Genomic DNA, 22,839 nt, shown 5'->3' with positions numbered 1-22,839 from the left:
TATTTCAGAAAGCTTCCTTTCATCCTGCTCCATAATGTGAAAGGAACAACTATTCCCCCAGTGTCACTTTCAGTTTAAATACTTCAGTCAAATCTAACTCTCATTATTTCAGTACAAGAATCTTCATGATCTCTCAAAAGGTAATCATATTATATCTCTAAACAACTTTGCTGGCTTTGGTATCTTGCCTGAGTTTTTAAAATGGTGACATATTAATTCTGTATGTGGAATGATTGCCAATTTCCCATCAAACAGGAGTAACTGCAGACAACCTTCATCCATGCCAAGACAGTTAAGAGAAATAACAGAACTGTTTATGCTCTTACTGAAACCTATACAATAGTAGAGTGGGGAGGGGAAAAAAGAAAACACAAAAATTAGTATGTTCTGACCAATTTTGAAACAGCAAGGCAGGTTTTTTCCTTTTTTCACAAAACCTGTCCTCTAGACAGATAGACTCCTGTACTTATGAGGTATGCCAGAAATGGAGTCATTAAACATCTGTCTCTGTAGACAAGGCCTGGATCCCATGTGATTATGAAGTAATTAAAACCATCTCATGAACCCAGCTATACAAAGTGAACTGCATCTTGAACACTTAACAATAATCACCTTCCAAGTTCTGAATTACAAGTACTTTGAAATTTCATACCTTTAACAGGAAAATAGGTGCCTCCAGCTTGAAAATATTTTTGAGGGAAGAATGAGAATCATTTTGCCCTTTTAAATATGAGACTACAATTTTAATTGCTCTGGTGTTCTCTATGGCAAAGAGAAACCAGCCATCAAAAGATAAATGAAGACACCTCCAGGCAGATGAACAGTAATGGGCTGTAATGCTGTTGATGGAGGCTCTGCTGGAAGGCAGAGTATAACTACATCCACCTCGCTGCTTTCAAGGGCAGGAGGAAGGCACAGGAGATGTTACACAATCTGGAGTTCTGCTCTAGCATGGTTCTTCACTTGGAACCCGGCTAGGCCAAGCCCAGCAGGCACCAGCACAGGAAATAAGCTCTCACAGATCCCAGCTATGAATTCTCTGTTTCCTTACATCCTATAACAGGGAGGCATTTGCCCCAGCACAAGACCAGGCTGGCTGTCTGCATTTGTGCAGAACTTTGTTAAAAAAACTTTTCTTTCTTCCAATTTGCTACAGTTTGAGTCACCTCCCTGGAGGTATTTAAAAGTGATGCAGATATGGCACTTGGAGACATGGTTTAGTGGTGGACTTGGCAGTGCTGGGTTAATGGTTGGACTTGATAATCTTAGAAGTCATTTCTATCACTCCATGTAACAGGATGCATTGTACAGAAACTCCATATGGAAAATGCAGCCTCAGGAATAGACTCAGTTTACTCTCTGAGCAACACTACAGAGATCCATGGAGTAGAAGCAATGGCTGTTACCGTCTTCTGCCCGCAGCACATGCTAGAGAATAGAACAGTATTATTTATTGCTGCCATCTCAAGACATGAAAATAGAGCTCCTAAAATGGATTTACATTACCCTAACTCTAATTACCTTTTACCTCTAAATGCAATTCTCTGACACTGCTGATTATATAAATGTCTCTGAGCTGAGTAATCTGCACAGTCTCATAAAACATCCTGTATACAGTCCACTGTTGTAAAGACAACTCTGCTGTAGATAAAACAAGTACATTCCACTTACACTAATCAAGACAAAATTACCATCAAGTATTTTTGTAAATCTGCAACTACCAGCGCTAATTAAGGATAACATGTTGTAGAATCAAAGTGCATGTTAAAAAAAAAACCCTTTGAAATGCTGACTACATTTTAAATGTCCACATTAAGTATATGCCACCAGCATACAAGCGTACCTTCTTCATACATGTCTTCTAGCAAATAAGCTTCTGCTCTGTCTTTCAGGGCATTCACATTGGCTGGCTCCAGCTGCAGAACTTCTGAACAAAGTTTGATGGCTTCTGTAGCCTGCTGATTCTAGAGAGGCAAAAGTAAAACCAAACTCATGTAGTTGTGGAAGTTTTGTTTCATGTTTGTCTTGAAGACATTTAGAGGGAGATAAGCAGAATTACCTTTGATAAGCAGTGACAGATCCTTTCTTTGGCACGAGTAGAATAAATTGGGACTTCTGGCTCAGTTTTCATTACAGACTCATATTTACTGATAGCATCTTCATACCTGTTTAAATCATAAGGTGTAATATCATGAAATGTAATCACTACCTCAGGGTGTTGTGTTTTATTTAAAAATTCTTAAAATTCATAGATTCTCCCATCCTCCTACCAAAGGACCTTCCCTTCAATAGCCTTAAAGGTGAGGGGTGAAACAACAGTACAAAGAAAATGTGCAGGCACTTCAAGAATTACATTCCCGTATCCTTTTCTGTGCTGGGAGACAGAAGAGCAGGCACTAGGCCTGTCAGGCTTATGCACAAGGTAACAACAGCAATCCTTCCCCATGCACAGCCAAGGGTCTCCAGATTTGCTTCCTGTCCAACATGACATGCCACTTCAAAATAAGCATCTCCCCCACTGATACCTGAGATGGACTCAGCTCTGTGCTCACAGTAAGGGTCCAGACTATCTGCACACTACAAAAGGTACCTATTCACAGAGGTACAAAAAAGCTTCTTATGCCAGTTTTAATCAGGGAAGTTTTCTCCTTTTCTTCTTCACAAGTCACACAGTAAAGTGTTACTTTGCTGTGAAGGCCTCAAAATGCTAAAGTTACATGGTTTGAGCAACAAACAGATTAGAACATTTACCTAAAAATACAAGAGTGAGATTGAATTCACAGGTTGCTACAAGTTAGAGAAATGCAAACTCTCAGACTCCCTGAAACTTCGCTGATGCCGGATTAAATAAGTGAAAAGAGTCCAAACAAACTTCTGGCTTAATAAAAGTGGCATCAGTTGTGCTTATTCACATTCCTGATGTACTTCATTTAAAAAAGCCACCTTGACAATGTCTAATGATTTCTTCGGGGTCCTTACAGCTGAATGTCATGTGTTTGGGAACATGTTTCTGCTGCAGAAAGAACTTAAGTATGCAAAAGGGACACAGTGGCATCAGAAGGAATGAGAATAGAATAGTTGCTATGCAAGCCAATATTTATTTTAATTGTAATTTGAGAGCTCTGCTTAGTACCCACTTCAACTGACACATGCAAAAAGCATCACTTTAATCAGCTCCTCAATCAGTAAGTTGGTGCCTCAATTGTAGGTTTTTTCTATTTTTTGTCCCTTTTATATAGCAGTGAATACTTACCTGCCTTCTCTGATGAATTCCTCTGCTGACTCGATCTGCTTATTTAGTTTCTTTACTTGCTTATAGAGAGAGAAGCACTGCTTATGGTCTTGGTCCAGTTTCAGACACTCCCGGACCTCACTTTTCCCAGGGAGGTAAGGAGAAGTGGGAGAAAAAAAAAAAACAAACAAACCACACCTAGGTCACCACATACTATGAAATGTTACCTGAAGACACAATGAAGCATATCCATAAACTGTTCAGAACAACACTTGAGTTCTTTCACAGATCTTTCCATCCAAATATTAATATAAAGTAAGACCAAAAAGAGTCTTCCAAAATATACAGGGATATTTATCTGGGTTTGGTTTTAATTCTTTTGTATTGCCAAACACACAAAAGACTAAATGCTACATTAATAAATGCTACATGACTAAAGAGCTGAAGAGTACCTTTGAAGAAAAAGGCACTCTGTGAAAGAAATTATATTCAGCAGTTATCAGAGGAATAGATAGGAAAATTACCATCAATTGTAACTCAGATATATTACAAAATTCCTACACTCAAGTGTCACTTGAAGTAGAAAGCTCAACTAAGACACAAACCTCCTTGATGGAATCTCAGCCAAGCCTGAGGCTGATGTTTCACCATGTTTAATCAGACTCTGATTAAGGAAAATATGTGTCAAAATAGTCCAAAGTCTAAAAAAATCCCCATAAAACCTCCAGAATGCAGTCACATGAAAGAATAAATGTTTTGGATCCCATAGAGTCATCATAGCACAACCACTATGTCAATTTCAGGAAGAGATTACAAAATCTTGTTTTGTTCCTAAGCACAGACAAAAATATCTTACTATTTGAAAATAATTAGGCCTTTAAGAGGAAGAAGCTAAGGGAAGGACAAGAGATAGCACTCAGCAAGTCCAAGAGCTATAGAACTCTTGCTCAGCATATCTCATGACACAAAAATTAATGGTGTCAGATAAGAATAAAGAGACTTATCCCTTTCTTTCTGATTCCGTTCTGTTCTTCAACAATGCCCTCAATTGTGCTTTTAAATACCACCTATACTTGAAATCACTGGGCAAAGCGATGGTCACCTCCCAAATGTCATCACAGAAGTGACCTATGAACTCACAAGATTAAGTAGGCTCTGGAAAAAGAATGCCTAATGCAAACCAATTACTTTCATGTTTACTTTTGGCTAGCTATAAAATGAACTTTTGCAAGTATAATCACATGCAGTTTCCATCTGCCAAGAAAAGAAACACAGGCTTTTTTAGTTCTCTTCACCTTATTGAAAGGACTCTGTGGCAGAGATCTTATTAGAAGGATTCTGGAGATGAATGCAGCACATCTGAAATTATGACTGGCACAGAAACCACTTCTGTGCAATAGGAAGAATCCCATCATTTGTGCAGCTAGGCACAGAGCACAAACTGAACAGTCCAAATTGGACAAGGGCAGTTATCTGCCAGATAGACTAGGGACATATGGGAATAAGACCTTAAATTTAACTCAGTATGAATAAAAGGACAGGGCATTATCAAAAAGTCATCCTGTCTGCAGGAATAAGAGGCAAACAGCTTTGCACCCCAAGTTCTTCATACTTGGATGCTCCTGTACTTCTTATTTATTCTTAAGCTTGCAACACGAATGTACACATCTCCTGTTTGCATCTTAAACTTAACTTCAGTAGAGATTTAAGGTTAAAAAAGCTCCACTACAGAAAATTTAGAGAAGCGCTTCCTTCTAGGAGAAATACAATGAGAACAGCACTTGTAAGCAACTCTGATGGAGAGGGACTCTGGCTTCTGTTTAAGGAAACAAGATACTTGGAACCATTCATGGCTGGTCTTTCCAAGAATAAACATGGGCTTCTTCACTGCCAATCAGTTTCTAGAAAGGAACTCCCTTAATCAGATCTAGACCACAGTTGATTCTCCATCCAAACCTCACACAAGAGATACTTCATGGTTTATCATTACCTATATAATTATATTTTCTGTCTCAATTATAATGATTACAGCAAATAGTAAAATTACCTGAGAGATAATTCATGGTCCCCCAGCTGATAATATATTCTGCTGATTTTATAGAAGGCTTCAGTATTATCATTCTTTAATTTGGCAGCAGCTTTCAAGTCACTAATGGCTTTGCCTGGTTCCCCTTCCTTTATGTAACACTCTGCTCGAAGTTCCCGTAGCTCTGCATCCCAAACACAAACCTTGAGAAATCAAAATTAAAGCTTGTTTTTGGTCCATAACACTTCACGTCTTTTCTTCCCCAAAAGAAAAATCCCATTTAATTTCACTTTGCCAACTGAACAGCATAAGGTTCAAGCTGCATGCAGAGCTCATGAAATTAGCATCTCTGCTTCCTGGTGGATGCTGTGATGCACCTGCCCAAATAGAAAAACAAAGGCCTGAAAATTTTGTAAATGATGCAATGAACTCATGCAGAGAGATGAATTAAATCTACTGGCATTGCTTAAACTAGGACAGTCTGTTGAGCCTCCAGGAAAGGATATCAGAATCATAAATTATTGTATCTTCCCAAAAGAATAGAGGTAATGAACAGCAAGGACCAAGCTGCCGGTTGTCCTCTAGGAAGCAGCCTGTGGGTAAGATGCAGCTCCACCAAGTTTGACCTTAATATCTGGATTTTAACAATAAAGAGAGGTAAAATTGTCACAGTAACGCAAAACTAATTACTCACAAGGAACTGCCTATCAAAATTTGATTTAGGGAATTAAATCTGTCTAAGTCTTATCAGTTGTTTGGAAATGATCCTCTTAGAGCAGGCTTTCCTGCTTTTCCACATTGCCTCCCCATAACCCAATTCCTGCACTGTAGCAGTTTCATCACCAAAAGCTCCAAGGCTGTAAACTCCAAGTCAACAGCACTAATTTGTATGTGCAGAGTCGTAGGAGTTGACTGTCTTTTAGAATATTTCTATATGACACACAAAATGCCCACACAATTGAGTTATTTACACTTGCACTATCAGGCAATTTACACCAATTAAGATTCAACAGGTAGAGATACCTAAGGAACAAGATGAAAATTCAGCTAGCTATCTACATTTTTAATTTTGTAGGGGTTTTTTCAATCTTTTTTTACTCCACTTTCTCAAGACAAAAACTGTCGCCATATATGCAATGAAAAATCCAGATTAAAAAATCCTGTAACTTCTATACTTGATGAGACTCCATTGATTTCAGAAAAACTTCTTCCCAGCTTCCCCAAGAAGAGCAAATTGTAGAAAAACAGGAAAGTATAATCAATAAAATTATCTGTAATTGAGGTTTCACTGAAGTATCTTTAAGACAGACTATGACTTCTTCTGCAGCTAGTGCTCAGCCCTCTCCTCTCTCCAACACTATTACAGACCCACAGTGCTCAGCAAAACTAAACTGGTTACACCAAAGTTATCTTCATATCAGTAAAGAAACTATTCAACAAAAACAAAGATGTCAGAAGCTCTTACTTTCACAGTACCATCTGACTTAACACTTACTGCCAAGATTTCATCAAGAAGAGAAATAGCAGCTTCGTAATCCTCTTGCTGGTAGGCAGATAATGCTTGTGAATGTAGGCGCTGCAGCTCGTCAGATTTTGTCAGCTGAGTCTGGGCTTCTTTTTCCTCATTATTGCTAGGATTGGATTTGAGCTGCAAACATGAGCAAGGAGAGAGACTCAAATGCTTGTTCAAGAATCTCATTCAGTCCCACAAATAATCATATCATGGAGAACTGACTAAAGCTGAGAATAAAACGAGTTTCAAAACTCCACTGGAAGCATTTCTACCCCTGAACTTCAGAAGAAACATTCTGAGATGCAATGCAAGATGTCAGAAGTCAGAAATCCAATTTTTAATGCTTGATCAATCATCACCAAACACATCATACACAACAGCCACTGTCCCCCATCACCTGCTGGATGTTGTGAACCTCCTTATAACCTAATTAATTCACCTCTGCTATCAGCTGTTAAATGCTGGATTTCTCAGCAGCAATAGACAGTGTAACCATGCAGCATAATTGCATCTCTCACTTTAAGCACTATATATATTTATAACTTCATAACAGAAATAAATGAAACATGTTCCAGACAGTTGTTACTGTGAAGCTGTGTTTCTCACACTTTCCTCACAAAGAGCGGCTGCAGCAGCAAGGTAAGTGGCTACAACCAGGGAAAAGACTCAGCTGGGCAGTCATGCATTCTGTTTCTTACACAGTTTTAAATAAGTCTAACATTTTGTCTACAAGGACTCTCATTTCCCTAACCCCTCTCTCTGAGCAAGTGGAAGTCGTTACATTGTACTTGCCTCTTTCATTTAGGGAGGTTTATCTTTTCAAAGAAAAATTTTAAAAAGATCTTTCAGGCAACTTTACTATCACCCAGGAAGATACACATGGCCAGAGAGAATCTCAGCCATTCCCTTGCAAAGTCAGGGAATTTGTAGCATTACTGTAGCTTGAAAGAAGCACCAACCTCATACTTGTTGCTGATCAGAATGACTTTCAAAGTTTAAAAGGGACAAATCACCACGACTTTTTTTTGTTTGTTTGTTTTTAAATAAAAAATTGCACTATCTTGCATCCTATACACAGAATGTGAACTGAAATCACTCAAAGACATCCAATATTTTTTTCTTTCCCCATTTATCTTGAAGTGGCCTCTTCCCTTTTTCTCACCAGTAAGAAACACAAAATACATGCCTTTCAAGAACTGTCTCTAACATAATTCAACTTCAGCCCTCAGAAGTCCTTTACCAGACTTTCCCCTGGTTCTACCACTTCAGTATATGAAAGGAAAGAGCCTAAATGAGACATCAAATCATGCACAGGTCCCACACTTTGTCTTCAATTCCTCTTTATAAATCTTTTTGAACCTTATGCAGTTTTTCATTTTACCTGGCAAAAATCAAGTTGTACTTAGACTGAAAATTCTCCTTTATTCCCTACATTGTCTTTCAACAAGAGGAGAGGAATGTGATCGAAGAGTTTTCTTTCTTTGTAGCATTCTCAATATAAGTCTCATAAAGCTTTTCTTCTGGTTAGAACTCTGCCTATAAGCCCTTGATGCTGTGCATCCACTCTCTCCCTAAAATCTGGAGCTTGTAGCAGCGGCAAATTTCTGCACCTGTAATTTCAAAAAATACCAAGTCTACAAAATTCTCTGAAGTTCTGAACTCTTTAGTTTCAGAAGACTTGTCTGATTTCTTCCTTAATTCCTCAGCATCTTCTTCCTAAAAATTAAAAGCCTTTGATATGGATGAGCCTTACACTTCCATAAGAACTTATGATAACACCATACTCCTTAGACTCACGGTATGTTTCTTGTAATGTATTTGGAGAAAATGTCAGTGGAATATGAAAAGCAACATTACAATCATGGAGGCAAGTCCAACAGTAATCAAGACCATTTGAGTGAATCATCCTAGGCAATTATAGGTAGCACAACATGTCCAGTTAAAGACAGGGAAATTTTTCAAGGTATCATTCAAATGAAAGTCATTGAGTGTGTGCTACAGTATGATGAAAATACATACTCATAAGCTCTTATTAAGTAATAGCATATTGCTATGATGTTTAAATCATTAATGTTAACTAAAGCAAAAGGAAGCCTGCTCATTCAGCTTGTGAAAAACACCCTGAAGGGAACTGAGGGAACCTCCATGGTTTGTGGTATCTAAGACCGAGACATCCATACACTCACGGACAGTGCACAGAGAAAAGCCCTGCCCTGATAACACATCAGGTAACAGAGCTCAAATGACAGACAGATAAAAAAAAAAACAAGGAAATATTTAATGACCTTTTATTCTTTAGCTCAGAAGCTACAGATGATCACTGTAGCACAGAGAAATATATTTGGAAATATCTAATGTTATATTAAATATCTCTGATGTGGTTAAGAGAGCCTCAAACCCAACTAGATGCCTAGTAACTTAACCCAATTTGTTTAACTTACGGTGCCATACGACAGCTTCTTCCACCTACATCCAAAACAGTACTATTACACATACCAACCAACCATGGAAAGCTGTTGTCCCATGAATTTTGCAACAGGCAAGGGTTTAGATGAGAAAGCAATTTGCAGATGTGCAGAGCTCAGTCACTTGGTCTTGGCTGACATCTAGTGGAACTAGACGCAGTGCCTTCAGTGTCAAGCCTTGAAGTGTTTGTTCTTCCAAGGCAGACAGAATTGTGTATTTAGGACACTTAGATTTACAATATTTATTGCAATAAATTGCAACTGTTACAGTCAGTCTTAAAAAAGACTAAAATTTAAAAGAAATGTAACAATTCGGTCCTTTCCTCACTTTCCAATAGACAAGGCAGAAGTTCTGTTCTAATTCTGTACCTTCTATAAATTCACCAACTCAAATGCTTGTCATTTCCTCTGGAACATAAGCAGAGTCACTGACAATACTGTAAGGCACATACACAGGGCTGCCAGGATTTGCATTGTTTTTGTCACCTTTCCAGAAGGCCTTCCATCAATGAAAGTATGCCAATATCCCTTTTACTTTCAGTAAAAATGACATGCTTACAGGTAAAAAACATTCCAGGGCTTTCATGGCTTGAGGCCCTGGACACGAATGTTGATGCACCCACAGATCTGTCCTGCTGACTTCTATCAATCAGAAATCACTAACCCAAATGGAAGGAACTTGATATTAAAGCATATGAGCACTAAACCAAAGTTGTAGCAGAGAAATAATTACTATTCATATAGCACGACCAACAACTTTGTAAAATCAGCAAAGGACTTCTGCTTACTTTTTGTTTCATGTGGAAAACCTGACCCATGTAAAAAATTTAATCAGCTTGATTCATGTGTTAGCCAAAAGGAGAGGTTTCTAGAAATGCAGTATTGCTTAATACATGAAGGCATAAGTCTGAATCACACCCTCTATCCAAACCTCGCGATTAATTTCAGCCAACAGGAAAGTAGAGAGTCCAAAAAAAAAAAAAAAAAAGATAGCTAAAAATAACACATGAATACGGAATCTCAAGAGGCTCTGCTCCCAAAAAGGAATACTGTATCCTCTGCAGCTAGGCATTTCCACTGCCAGCTCTCTCACACACTGCCTCACAAGACAGCCAGTACTGATATGCTAGAGAGGGGAGGAATATACAGAGACTCTGCTTAACAATCAATCATTTAAAGATATTCTGGGTGCCCACCATGAAACCTTCTCCTGATACTATGAAATGATATAGAAAGAATTTGAATACATTAATTTTCTTTCCTTTTCACGAGTACACATTAAAGGACAGGTTTACTGTTTTATATGAAGAACAGTTATAATGTTTTTTTTAAGTTCTACACAAAGCCACTGGTCTGACAAGCTGCAAAAATTTACCTGTCATCCTTCCCTCCATTTAGATGGGCTGAATTTTTCTTGCTTTTTCTCCCTCAAAAATCACTGCATCTCCTAAATTACTGAGACCCCTTTTAAGGAACATGACTACAAGAGAAGGAATGGGAAATCTGAAAAATTTAGAAAACAAGGAAAACCTCAAAGAAATAGGTACTCTACTTAAAAGATTTCAAGGTATGTAAGCACAATTTAACCCACTCCACACATGAACAATTTAACCTATTGCAAATTACTACTTTAGTATTTACTCATTTTGCTTGAATATATTGTACTTAATATGTATTTATTACTTAATATTATTATGTACTGAAAATTATGCTTTCCAAACCAGACCACCCTAAGTACACAAACAACATTGTTCATAAAAGGAACATGGAAGTCAGATTGAGAACTAATATGCTTGTTTCCTAAATTAGCTTCTGGGAAGAAACTCTGTTCTACTTCAGACTTAAAGCCTGATTGAGTATTGTAACTATTTGACTGACCAAAGGCAGCAAATTTTTGCAGCAGGTTTAGCAATAGGAAAAGATATTCACAGTTGACTGGAGAAACAATTCCATATGTAGCATTAAGCAGTACTTCAAGAAACAGGAACTGCAAAGAGATGCAGACACAGACTCACAAGCAACCCTGACACTGCATAATTGTTACTGCAGCAACTGTGTCCTCAGTTAATCCAAGCGGAACAACTCTCTCCCACATCTGCAGACAGCAGAGCTGCGCTGCTATCAGACCACAGGCTCCTAAGAAACTTACTGAGGAAGAAGCAGCCAGAGGTGCCATTGCTACGTGGACTTCAGAATAAGCTGCTGGAGCTCTGCTACAGACACAAGAACTGCCTGGTGCATTTCTACCTGCAAGAGCCATTCCCCGTAGCTGTCCTGCAGAACATACAGAATAACCACTCCAGTTTTGTCATCCACACTTACTAGTAAGATTTCCATTAAACGGCTGCTATCTGGACCACACAACTTCTTTTTTCATCACTCTCTTCAGAGACAGCCAACAAGACAGCATCTGTTACTTTGCAAATTCTTCTTATTTTGGCTTAAGGGACATACCAGCTGTTCAAACTAGCAACTCTTGAAGAGCAAGCAAGAATGAAGAATGTATCTTATTTATACACATATTTACATGAATTTTGTGCGATACAGAGAAAATCCAGACTCACATTTTCTGAGGGCTTTTTTTTCTGGGGTTAGATCAGTTTACCTGTGCAGCACAGGGCTGAAATGCACAAAATATCCATCAAAACTAAAAACAGCCCAAGTGAGTTCTAGGTATGTAATATCCAACTACTTGTAGCTGGAAACTACGATTCCTGATCACGGAGAGAAAGTACTGTCAGACATTCATGAATATAGAGAACTCCACAAATGAGATAGAGGGATGCCAGGGAAATGTGAAACTGATTTAACTGCTCAGTGACTAAATTAAGAGTCAACAATTCTTTTGTAACCAGTAAAAAGAGATAGGAACCTGCAACGGTTGATCCATGACATCCCTAGTGACTTCCCAGGGAGACATGAATACAACCAGTAAAAAGAGATAGGAACCTGCAACGGTTGGTTGATCCATGACGTCCCTAGTGACTTCCCATGGAGACATGAATCTAGTGATGTAAACCAGAGTTCAACTACATAATTTTGAGTCCCATATCACTTATTTTTGAATGAAGGCTGCTCCCTTCAGCTATCAGCAAGCAGAGATCATGAAGTACCAGGCACACACAAGAAAGACTTTCCAAAGTGCTCCATTGTCTCAGGCAACACCACATTTCATCTGCATCACTATACTGCAACTTCACTGGTCATTTGTTCATACAAGGTTGTTTAGCTACTATGCCTGCAAAGAACAGGAAAGAAACTCAGGCCTAGATAGCATATATTCTATAGAGCATCACAGTTCTGATGTGACCCTGGCTCAGAAGCCAACTTTAGAAGTAGTTATGTAGTTCAACACTGGTCTCCAACTTACCACATTTTTGAAGTCATCCTCTGCTTCATCGAATTTTCCTTGCTTAAGCAGTAAGTGTCCTCTTTGTAATCTTGCCTGAAATGAAACATAACTTTTTATTTACAAATGGGAATTCAGCAAAGTATGAACACAAGTTTCATTTTAGTATAGCTAACAAGCTGAAACAGGGATCATGACACTCATTCTTTGTCTTTTTGATTTAAAAATATTCTTATAAGGCCTCTTCAATGGCAAAGGACTGCACTGCACCAGGGCTGAGGGACAAAAAGCAGACAATTTTTATGAAAAGAACTCATGTGAGAAGTTTAACAAATCACAGTGAATGTGACTACACCACTTTCCTGATTATAACTACTTACAGATAAAATAAATAGAATAAACAATTCCCACATTCAATTATTTCATTAAACTCTCAGAATAAGAGAAGCTATGTGAAAAGAAAAGTCAATGATTTAGAAGACTTTGATTTCTAAAATGAATATTTTCATACAACAGTGAATTTAACATTTGCTCCTTTATTGTCAGCTGCACAGGACATGCCACTGCCCACAAAAAAGGGAGGTGAGAGAATCAGTTGGAGAGGACTTCAGCATCGGTTTCCAACTAGCGAGGCAGTCTCCACATACAGTACACAGAATGGAGAAAGGGGTAAGCAAATCTGACCTTGCAATAGTCAAACAGAAATGCAGTGAGATTAGGACAGTTACTGTGGAGAACAGATACCTCAAATCTAACGCTGTTTAAGAGAAAAAAAAAACCCAGAGGCATTTGTGTGCTTTCGTCTCCCTGTCCTAAATGGCAAAGCCTTGGTGAACAACAGAATAACCACAAGTGAGAGAAGTGTTTAGTAGAAATCCATGAACTTAGTAAAACTAGTAGTTGTTCAAATAACTGGCTAGACTGTACTCAACATCGCTCCAAATTAAGGCACATATACCATTGCTATTATTTTACCCACTTTAAAGCCCTCTGATAGATAATGTATTCTCTATTCCTGTTAAAGTCTGAAAAAAATCACAAACGTTCTTTGAAGCAGTTTTTTTCCTTACACTTGAACAACCTTCAGTTCCAGTAATACTTACTGATGTGAAGTCCTGCTTTAATTCAACCACTTTACTTAAATCGCGAATTGCCGCTTTAGATTTGCCCATGGCTAAGTACACTGTGGCTCTTCTGTAATAAGCAATGTAGTTCTCAGAGTCTCCCTCTGCAAATGAACAAACAGTAATCAGAATACTATCTCAAAGCTACTGAAATTTCTGGTACAGTAGAACAGTAATGACTAAAAATAAATCACCTGACTTTTAAGCCACTGGAAACAATCATATACATTAATAAGACATAAAATTTGCAACATTATGCAAGCAGTATTTTCTGTGCAGTTTAATTATTTAACAACAAAGATTACACAAATACTGTAAATGCCAAATAATTGAGAGTGAAAGTCAAATATGCACGTGTTCCTGGGCTTTATATGGGAGAACAGCCTCTCCGTACTAATGCTTTATCTCCAACTGCAGGCTACATTTGAAAGTCCATTAATTCATCATTTTCCAGCCCAGGTGCTGATCACCCTATCAAATAAATGCAAATACTCCCAAAATTACTAATATGTTAGTGCAATGTCAACACAGACACTAACTCTTTATATCATTCACTGAAATACCAGCAACTTCTTTCTTCAGTAATAAAGTGGGCACCAACATTCCCTCTAACCAGCAGATAAATGCACACACACTACCAACATGAAGGCTAACTTCATGGCCCACACATTCCATGTTGTCTCCTGATCAAAATTCCAAGATCCAGCAACTTCAACACTCTCCAAGCTAGCACATACTCCTGTACAAGAGGCAAACATCACTCTCTGAAAACAAGAATAATATTCTTAGCATTCTTCTGTATGCAGTATTTCACAGAAACAGGTGACAGTTACTGTGGGTTCTCAAGGAAAAGTAACTTCAACCACCGAAACAACCCAATGCTGGAATACAGAAAGCCTTTTACTATACAGTTCAAAACATAATAATCAATCCAGAATTTGTAGACAAGAACATTAATATCTGAGGAACAGAAGTAGTATTTTTCTTCTTCACATCATTTGAGGTTAAAGTTGAGCTTCAAAATAAATGGAAGATACAGCACCTCCAAAAATCTTATGATCAGCAACAAAGTTTCATAGCCTGCCACCTCCATGACCAAGAAAAAGCTATCTGCACTCTTCCTCTACAATATCTTGGTTGTGAAAATGCTAATCTCCAGAACTGAAATTTAACAGGCACTCCCATGCTGTATGCCTCTTTGTACGTCAGCATTATAAACATCAAATAAAGTCAACTGTTAGCGCCCTTAAAAAAAAAAGCAGCATTGAGTCCTAAAGGTGTAGGCTAGGTAAAAATCCACAGCTGAAATTAAGGAACTTGATTAATACACAAAAGATGAAAGGTAGGAAAGAGCTAACACAGAAAGCACATTCCAGCACCAGATGATTATCTGATACATAGTTTTGCCTCAGTACCCCAGCAGCAGTAATGAACAGCAATTGACACTTACCCAGACAGAAAGCATAAGCTGGGATTGAAGAAAGAGTTGAAAATTTAACTAAAGAGAGGCAATATGGACAGCAGTTTTCTTTTATTTCAGATGTTTGCAAAAAAACCAAAATAGACTGGCTGAGGCAAGACGGAAAAATCTATTTACCTCAAAGTCTACAAGGATGCAGTACAGGAGGAAAGAATTCTTACCTCCTCACAAGCATAGTTGGCAAATCATGCTTAAAATCTTTTGAAAAAGGCAAAATCCAAAGAAGTCTGATGAAAATGAGGCAATCAGGCTAAAATCAGCATCCAACTAAGAATCCCATAAAGGTCACAACTGAGGTGGTCATACCATATTTCTACAAACTGCTCAAGCACCGCTGGCAAAGCAGTGGGTTTCACCCATGCAGGCACCTCACACCACTGCTGCCTCTACAACACCACCAGGACCTGCACAGCCACACACTGAACTGGTCTCATCAAATCACAGCTCAAGTTTGCCAACCAATAACAAAGGAAAAAACCACGCTGTAGCAGTAAATGTGCACAGACCCCGCAGAAATGCTTTGGCGGCAGCAACACACAAACCAAAGGAGTAACAAACTGCATCTAGGTGGAACAAGGAACTTCCATAACAGAAGAAAAGGGAAGTTGCCTCCTCCCTTCTCTTTATATAAGGGACGTTGATCTTGGAGAATACAAAGAAAATATTAATAATTCAGAAGCAACCCATGTTTCATTTACATGTCACTATTAAAGTAAGGCATAAATTAAAAAGTATCAACAGTACAACTCATCAGTGTATAACATCTTAGTAATATTCTTTTCACAGAGAAAAAGAATGCACTTGTACACATAACAAAGTCCAACAACTTAAAACAGTACCATGCAATTAAGAAACTGTAGTGTTAATGGACACTGCTCTTTACCGGTGCTGTCTCCATGCTTCAATTAAAGGATTTTAATCAGCTAAGTTGCTCTAAAATTCTTAAAAGCAAACATTTAACTTCAGTTTGCTGAAAATGCAGAACACCAAACAAGAACGAACTCCCTATTTGACTACAAGAGAGGGACAATTTTGCTCTCCACTGCCAATTCAGTATCTCAAACTTGCAGCATCAGTTTCACTGAGATACCACCTACTTCAAGATTTAATTAAGAAAAAAGAAGAAGAAATAGAGTGACTATTTTAAACACTGAATTTTTTACAGCATTGGAGAGGAGAAAGCATGGATAAAGTCAGCCTTTCAAAGACATACTCATACTTTGAAATACATTACAAAGATGAAACCTGATCTTGATGGGATTAGACAGACAGGGAATACCTCATCAAATAATATAAATCATCACTCCTTTCATATAGCAAGCTTCTAGAACAACAGTGACTTAAGTGTTTATGTATCATGTAGTTAATTTAACAGTTTTCTTTTATCAAAACCAAAGCATAAATATTCTACTGCATCTCTGCTGGCTTCTGTCCAAACTGCTGTATAAAGATTCCCCAAATTCTGTGACTCATGGAATGCAATTTGCAAGAAAGCAGAATATTTAATGAAGCAAACAGTGGGAAAACCACACCCAAAGGTATTTCAATAGAAGAGTCACCTCCCTGAGATACGCACCTATAGCCGCATGAAAGTGAGACAAAGCGTCCGCCAGCTGTCCAGCAGCCAATAATTTCTTCCCCATTTCAAGCTGTTTTTCTACTTCTGCATTTATTCCACACTCAGCTCCTTAAAGAAAAACAAAAAGATCAAAGGTTGTGAATAACATTTTGATTACATCAAACACATACAGTGATAATACAATACACATAACAAACCATTACTGATAGAGGCAGAAGTCGCATCCTCCTGCACTTTAGGTAACCTCAGGTCTTTCCCAACCTAAGGGATTCTGAGACTCTGTAAAGCACCCTGCAGTCTAATAACCTCATAGCATGTCCCAGTTAGGATGTGTCAAAGTACACAAGACATTGCTTTGCACCCACTGTGACCAAATCCACACATTCAGTAACACAGTCTAACTTTCAATTCCAGAAGAATCTGGAAAGCACTTGTAACACACACATGCAGCAAATGCACACAGGTTCTAAGTTAAAATTCATTACCCTGAAGGTAACTTAATACTTAACTGAGAACTGTTTGGCTACTTAGAGATTGGCTTCTCATCTACCACACTTGTCTCATCTTCATAATTTCCAGGGCAAACTTCTACAGGACTGCAAGTTTAGACAAACAATTAAAATTCTCGCTCCTTTTTCCTTCAACCAGTAGCATGAAAACCATACTAAAGTGGTAAGTCTTTGAAGCGCCAGTCTGAGTTTAAAGCTAATAAATTGCTGCTGCTCAACCAACAGGTTGAGCACTGTTGAGAAGAAACGAGCAGCCAAGTGCAAGTACGCGCTGTACGTACATCAACTCAGCAACAGCTTTTTCATTTGTCCTGCTCCCGGCAGTCTTCAGATCAGGGCAGAATTCCACTACAAATTACCCACCAGCTTATGACTATTAAAAAATTTTCACACTAGAAAAATTTTCATTCATTAAGAGGATATCCTATGCCTAGATTTAAGCAAGGCAATATACTGAAATCCTGAATAAGCACATTATATTAAAACCCAATTATTTATAACTTATTTCACTCAGGTTTTGCACTGAGCTGATTCAGATAGGCACTTTAAATACAAAAATGCAGCAGCACTCCAAAGTTGTTTCTTAAATCCAAATAAAAATGTTACAGTACAACTCATTGAAGGAAAGTATATCCAAGCTTCTCACACTGAAAGGTGGTTAAACAACAATGTATTTGTAATGAACAAACAGGAACTTCTTATCACCAAATCATCACAGTTTTAGATGTAGGAGCTCTCAACACCTGGGATCTTAATTTATGTTTTCTTTTCTACTCCATTATACAGCTCACAATTCTTTTAATTCCACATTATAAGAAAATCCTTGAGCTGTCTATACTAAAATGAACAAAATCCCCTCTGCATCCACTAGAGAAAGTTCTATCTGCTGAAAGGCTGACAACAAGTCAGCACACTGGATTCAAGGGCTTCAACTCAATTATTTGTTTTAGAACAATGACAGAAAGCAATGTCTTTTTAATTAATGGAAATTACTTCATTAAGTCCCAAATTTCCAGTGAATATTTTTTGTTTAAGTAGATGGATTTAAAACTGCCTACATGATAAATAATTATTATTTGAGGATCTTACTAAATGATTAATTTTAAAGGCAATTCTAGGCATGTAAAAATGTATTTCCATTTTATGTGTCCAATTTGCAGCAAAAAAGGACATTCTTCCTGGCCCACTTTCCTTCACTAGCTTAAAGCTTCAACCATCAAGTAGTCACAAAAAGTCAAAAGTGTCATTTAAAATGACAACAAGTATAAGAAACACAATGAAAAACTAAGAACTGAAAAAAAACCTCACCACAAATTTCACTGGCTTTGGAAGCATGCTAGCAGTAAAGCAGGTATAAAACTATAAACAGACTGACAGATTTAACATGACCTAATACCAACTAGAAACTCTTTTCGTCCCTTCTGTGTTTGCCCACACACAAATACCTGAAATCTTTCAAAATTTGTCACCGGGAGTGGTATCCTAGAATTGGGCTATTAATTACTCTTTGATGAACTTTCCATCTACCCAAACACAGCATTCAATTCCCACAGTCTCAAGCATCCTTGTTTTACATTCAGTCACATCAGGATAGCTCCAAGAATACATTTTTCCACAGTAAGATGTACCTACACAATTTAGTGTCTTTCAAACATATGTACAGCACAGTTTTACAGTTACATAATACTTTAGGTGGAAGAGCCATCTTTTTCCTTGAAAATAATGAAGACAATTACTAAAACAAATTAGAAAGGTGCCCACTGGTAGCAAACAAGTAATAAAAACAGGAGCAACACGGATAAAGAAAGAAGCAAATTGTGAAGTCCTCTACATACCCTGTAAAATACATTAAATATTGACATACATTAAACTGTACATTAAACCTTGGCTCTGCAAGTTGCTGGACATCATAAATTGGTGCATGAATCTCCAGGAGCAGCCTGCATCATCAGCCTAACGACGACGAAAAGTGATGTTTACCATAACTACTCAGGAACACTCCGCACTGACCTGATGGTTGGGCTGTTTATTCACAGAAATCTGTTGCTTATTCATTTTCTGGCTGTAGGCAAACAATTGCTCCAAATAAAGCAGCCCACAGTAGACATCTGAGAACTGATAACATAAGCACAGGAGCCCAAGGACTCAAACTCTCTGCAACCTATTTGGGTACCTATGCACTCTTTGGTCTGGGAATGAGCCTAAGAAGTAAAGTTCAGCTGGAGCAAAAAAAATCACCAAACCTCACCTCACAGAGCTCTTTACAACAGATACACATTGGACGAGCTCGGTACCACAGGCCCAGTGGAAGAAGCTCTGCATACTCCACCAAGCAACTAAATTTACCCAAGAGATGTGCAAGCTTCCCATTACTTTTAAAAACTTCCATGTATTTTAATTTGAATATAATTTCTAAAGACTGCCTAAGTGTTAAATATTCACCCTGGGCCTCAAAAAACCACACACATGAGCTGTTAAATCAAGTCAAATATTCTGGATAAATTAAGAGCCTGTAGTCCACGTGTAAAAAAAAAAAAAAAAAAACCCAACACAAACAAACCAAATAAACAAAATCCCCCAGACTATTTCCATATAATTGGTACTAACCCTGACAACTCTTCAAGGGACAACAATCAGAAGGCGCAGGGAAAACAAGCAGGTGCAGCTAACCTGTTTTTCCAGTTAAATACACTCACTTCAAATAAATTATAACTTCCTGGTAGGATTTTTGTTTTATTAGGACAATTGGTGCTAATATGTAGGCACCCAAGTCTACAGACTTGAACTATATCCCCGTATAATTGGCCCCATCCACACTGCAAAGAACGCAAGAAAGCCCTACAACTTGAGTATAGTTTTAAGATGTTACACACTTCTGTTTTTCCCCCTGTAGAATTTCCACCTACTTTTTTTCTAAATCTTGTTTCCAAGCTGAGTAACAAGATTATGAAAATAAACAGAATTAGTTCCTACTGTGTACCAAAACCGGTTGTTTGAACAATAAAGCAGCAGCATGCATGCCATTAATCTTAATTGCATTCATCTAAACCTTTATTTTTTCCCCACAGAGCTTAACGATTGCCTTATCTTGTTAGGAGAGTGGAAGATCCTGCTTTTGCAACATTTTTTATCAGAATGACCCTGAATCTCAAGTCTGCTGTTATTTTTCAACAGTTTGGTCCTTGCTTTAAGTGTATTCACTAACATGATTTTGAAGAATTACCACTGAACTAAGATATGGACAAGCACCAACAGTTTCAGAAGCAACACTTCTGAGGTTTACAAGGTTTTCAGAGTACACAGTAGAGATACGTGCAACTTCCACCCATCAAGTTCTCACTCCCTCCGTCTGCAAAGGAAGTTGGTAAACACAGCAAAGACTGGCAGACAAAAAAAAAGCCCCACCCTCAGTACTCTTTGTATTTGGGGCGAATAAAAAAACCAAAAAAGCTCCCAAACTTAGGGGGAAAAAAAAAAAGGTGCGGGGGAAACCACTTAATGCTTGTGGTCTGACAGTAACAAAATGAGCTCTGTATACTCAGAGCCCCTTTATTCTTCCCCATATTACATTTCCTTTCTTCTGCTACGAGGAAGGAGAGGGGAAAAAAATGAACAACTCTCCTTTATTTCTCCTCAGCCACCTCTTTTTGTTGTGATAAGTGTGGACAAACAGCAGTGAAGAATGAATCTTACCAAAAGAGGATCTGTGCCAAATTCACCACAAATTGAGGTGAAGAGGAGGAATCAAAACCATTTTTACTAAGTGTATTTACCAGCCAGATATAAATAGTATTCATTGCCATCAACTGTGAGATACAAAATTAATACAGAATGACTCTTCCAGATTCATGAATCAGATGACAAAAGGCAGACTTCTATTATCAAGACATCAAGATACAAATTTAAATGCAACTATGAACACCTTTGAGCTCAAAGACTAGCAATATTTGTGAGGAAAAAACCCTAGATACTTAAATAACATAACCCCCCCAAAAATTCTCTAACTATACATTCTGAAAAATTAACTCATGAACTAAGAAGTCAATGAATTCAGGAATAAGATCCAGTACCACCACTTCTCATTCTATTACTGTACTCTATATCTTTATTAACTGAAGTTAAGACAACGTCCCCCAAAGTAGGAAATTGCTATACCCAAATAGCCATTAAACCACATACGTGAAATAGGTTGGCAACACTAAATTATGAATCCTCAGCAGGAGCGCCACTGCCACAATCTAAAGGGGGCGGGGGGAACAGTATGCTCTGACCAAACTTACTATTTGTCTTCTAACACTACTAGAACACATATTATAAAAAAAAAATAAATAAAAAAGGCAATTTGACATCACAGTACATGGTCTAATGCAGGGTGACTCTGACCAGCTGAGCTATTCTTTTATTTAGTGTATCAACTGAATTTTTAATGCTAACCTGTATCTTCCTTAAGCCCATAGCCTTTTTCTGACTACTGACAGCTTCAGTAGCACTTCCATCTGCCACTGGCAGGTAAAGAATGTCCCTCAGGTGAAACCCTGACTGTAACCACCACTCTATAACAGAGTTAGAAACTTAACAGCAGCCTGTGAATAAAAGTCTGGCTACACAGGTGTTGCTGGCAGTGTTCTATGAAAGTAAATAAGCTGCACAAAGCACAGATAAGCTAAACTTCAAATACCAACGCTGAGGTGGGGAAAAAAAAAAAAAAACAACAACAAAAAAAACAATAGAAACCATAACAACAAAACAAAAACAGAACCAATTCAACGCAACCATCAAAAGCCTCAGCGAATCTCTAAGCATGGTACTAATACTGGCTGCGGCTGAGAAGGGCAACTAGAAAAGCCTTTGAACTTCGGAACTACACAAAATCCACACGGGAGTGCGGAATTCACGGTAGCACTGGTGGGCCAGTGCTGTCACACAGCTGCACTCGAGCGGCCGGCGGCAGCCCCGGCCCGTCCGTGAGCAGGCCGGGGAGCGCCGAGCGCACACACTGCGAGCCACCGCCAGGATGTCCCACTAACCCCAACAGGTCACGGCAGCGGCCGTGCCCTCGTTACGCACCCTTCGCCGCAGCCCCGAGTGATGAGGTGGCAGCGCTGTACCTCCCTCCTCGCACCCTTTCCCGAAGTATGTCCCCCCTCAAGACAACATGGGCCCGGGGAGGCGAGGAGTGTGGGGTGTGTGCCCCGCCGCCATGGCGGACACCGCGCAGCCCCGACAGGAGGGACGGAGGGAGGGCGACCAGCCACCAGCCAGCACGGCCGAAGGCCCACCCCGACGGGCCGCGGACGGCCACGGCACAGCCCCCCGGCGACGCAGCCCCTTAGGGACCCCGGCCCGGCTCACCCTGGTACTGCAGGTCGAAGAGAACGAGCAGGAAGGGCAGCGCGGAGCCCAGGCGCCCGGCGGAGGCAGCGGGGGACACCATCTCCTCCTCCTCCGTCGCCGCCCCCTGTCCCGACAGTGGCGGCTCCGGGCCGGGCCCAACCGAGCGGCGGCTCCAGCTCCTCCGGGCAGGGTCGTGGGCGACGCTGATTGGCCGCGCCGCGCGCGCCC

The 22,839-nt window shown here is 39.1% G+C and overlaps 1 protein-coding gene across 1 annotated transcript in view; it reads right to left on the bottom strand.

Annotated features, from left to right (window-relative positions):
- The window catches only part of DNAJC3 (DnaJ heat shock protein family (Hsp40) member C3), a 29,902-nt gene extending 7,069 nt beyond the window's left edge, over nucleotides 1-22,833 (bottom strand). The window contains exons 1-9 of the mRNA XM_041423370.1: nucleotides 22,630-22,833; nucleotides 16,766-16,876; nucleotides 13,689-13,813; nucleotides 12,607-12,681; nucleotides 6,754-6,906; nucleotides 5,280-5,461; nucleotides 3,254-3,373; nucleotides 2,060-2,165; nucleotides 1,844-1,964 (exon numbers count right to left, since the gene is read on the bottom strand). Coding sequence (XP_041279304.1) covers nucleotides 1,844-1,964; nucleotides 2,060-2,165; nucleotides 3,254-3,373; nucleotides 5,280-5,461; nucleotides 6,754-6,906; nucleotides 12,607-12,681; nucleotides 13,689-13,813; nucleotides 16,766-16,876; nucleotides 22,630-22,711 — 1,075 coding nt within the window. The 5' untranslated portion in view covers nucleotides 22,712-22,833. The remainder of the gene's footprint in view (nucleotides 1-1,843; nucleotides 1,965-2,059; nucleotides 2,166-3,253; nucleotides 3,374-5,279; nucleotides 5,462-6,753; nucleotides 6,907-12,606; nucleotides 12,682-13,688; nucleotides 13,814-16,765; nucleotides 16,877-22,629) is intronic.
- Nucleotides 22,834-22,839: the final 6 nt, after the last annotated feature.

This window comes from Onychostruthus taczanowskii, unplaced genomic scaffold, assembly GCF_017590055.1.
Source record: "Onychostruthus taczanowskii isolate IOZ18803 unplaced genomic scaffold, ASM1759005v1 scaffold77, whole genome shotgun sequence".
Lineage (NCBI taxonomy): Eukaryota > Metazoa > Chordata > Aves > Passeriformes > Passeridae > Onychostruthus > Onychostruthus taczanowskii.
This window is presented reverse-complemented; position numbering and strand designations above follow the sequence as displayed.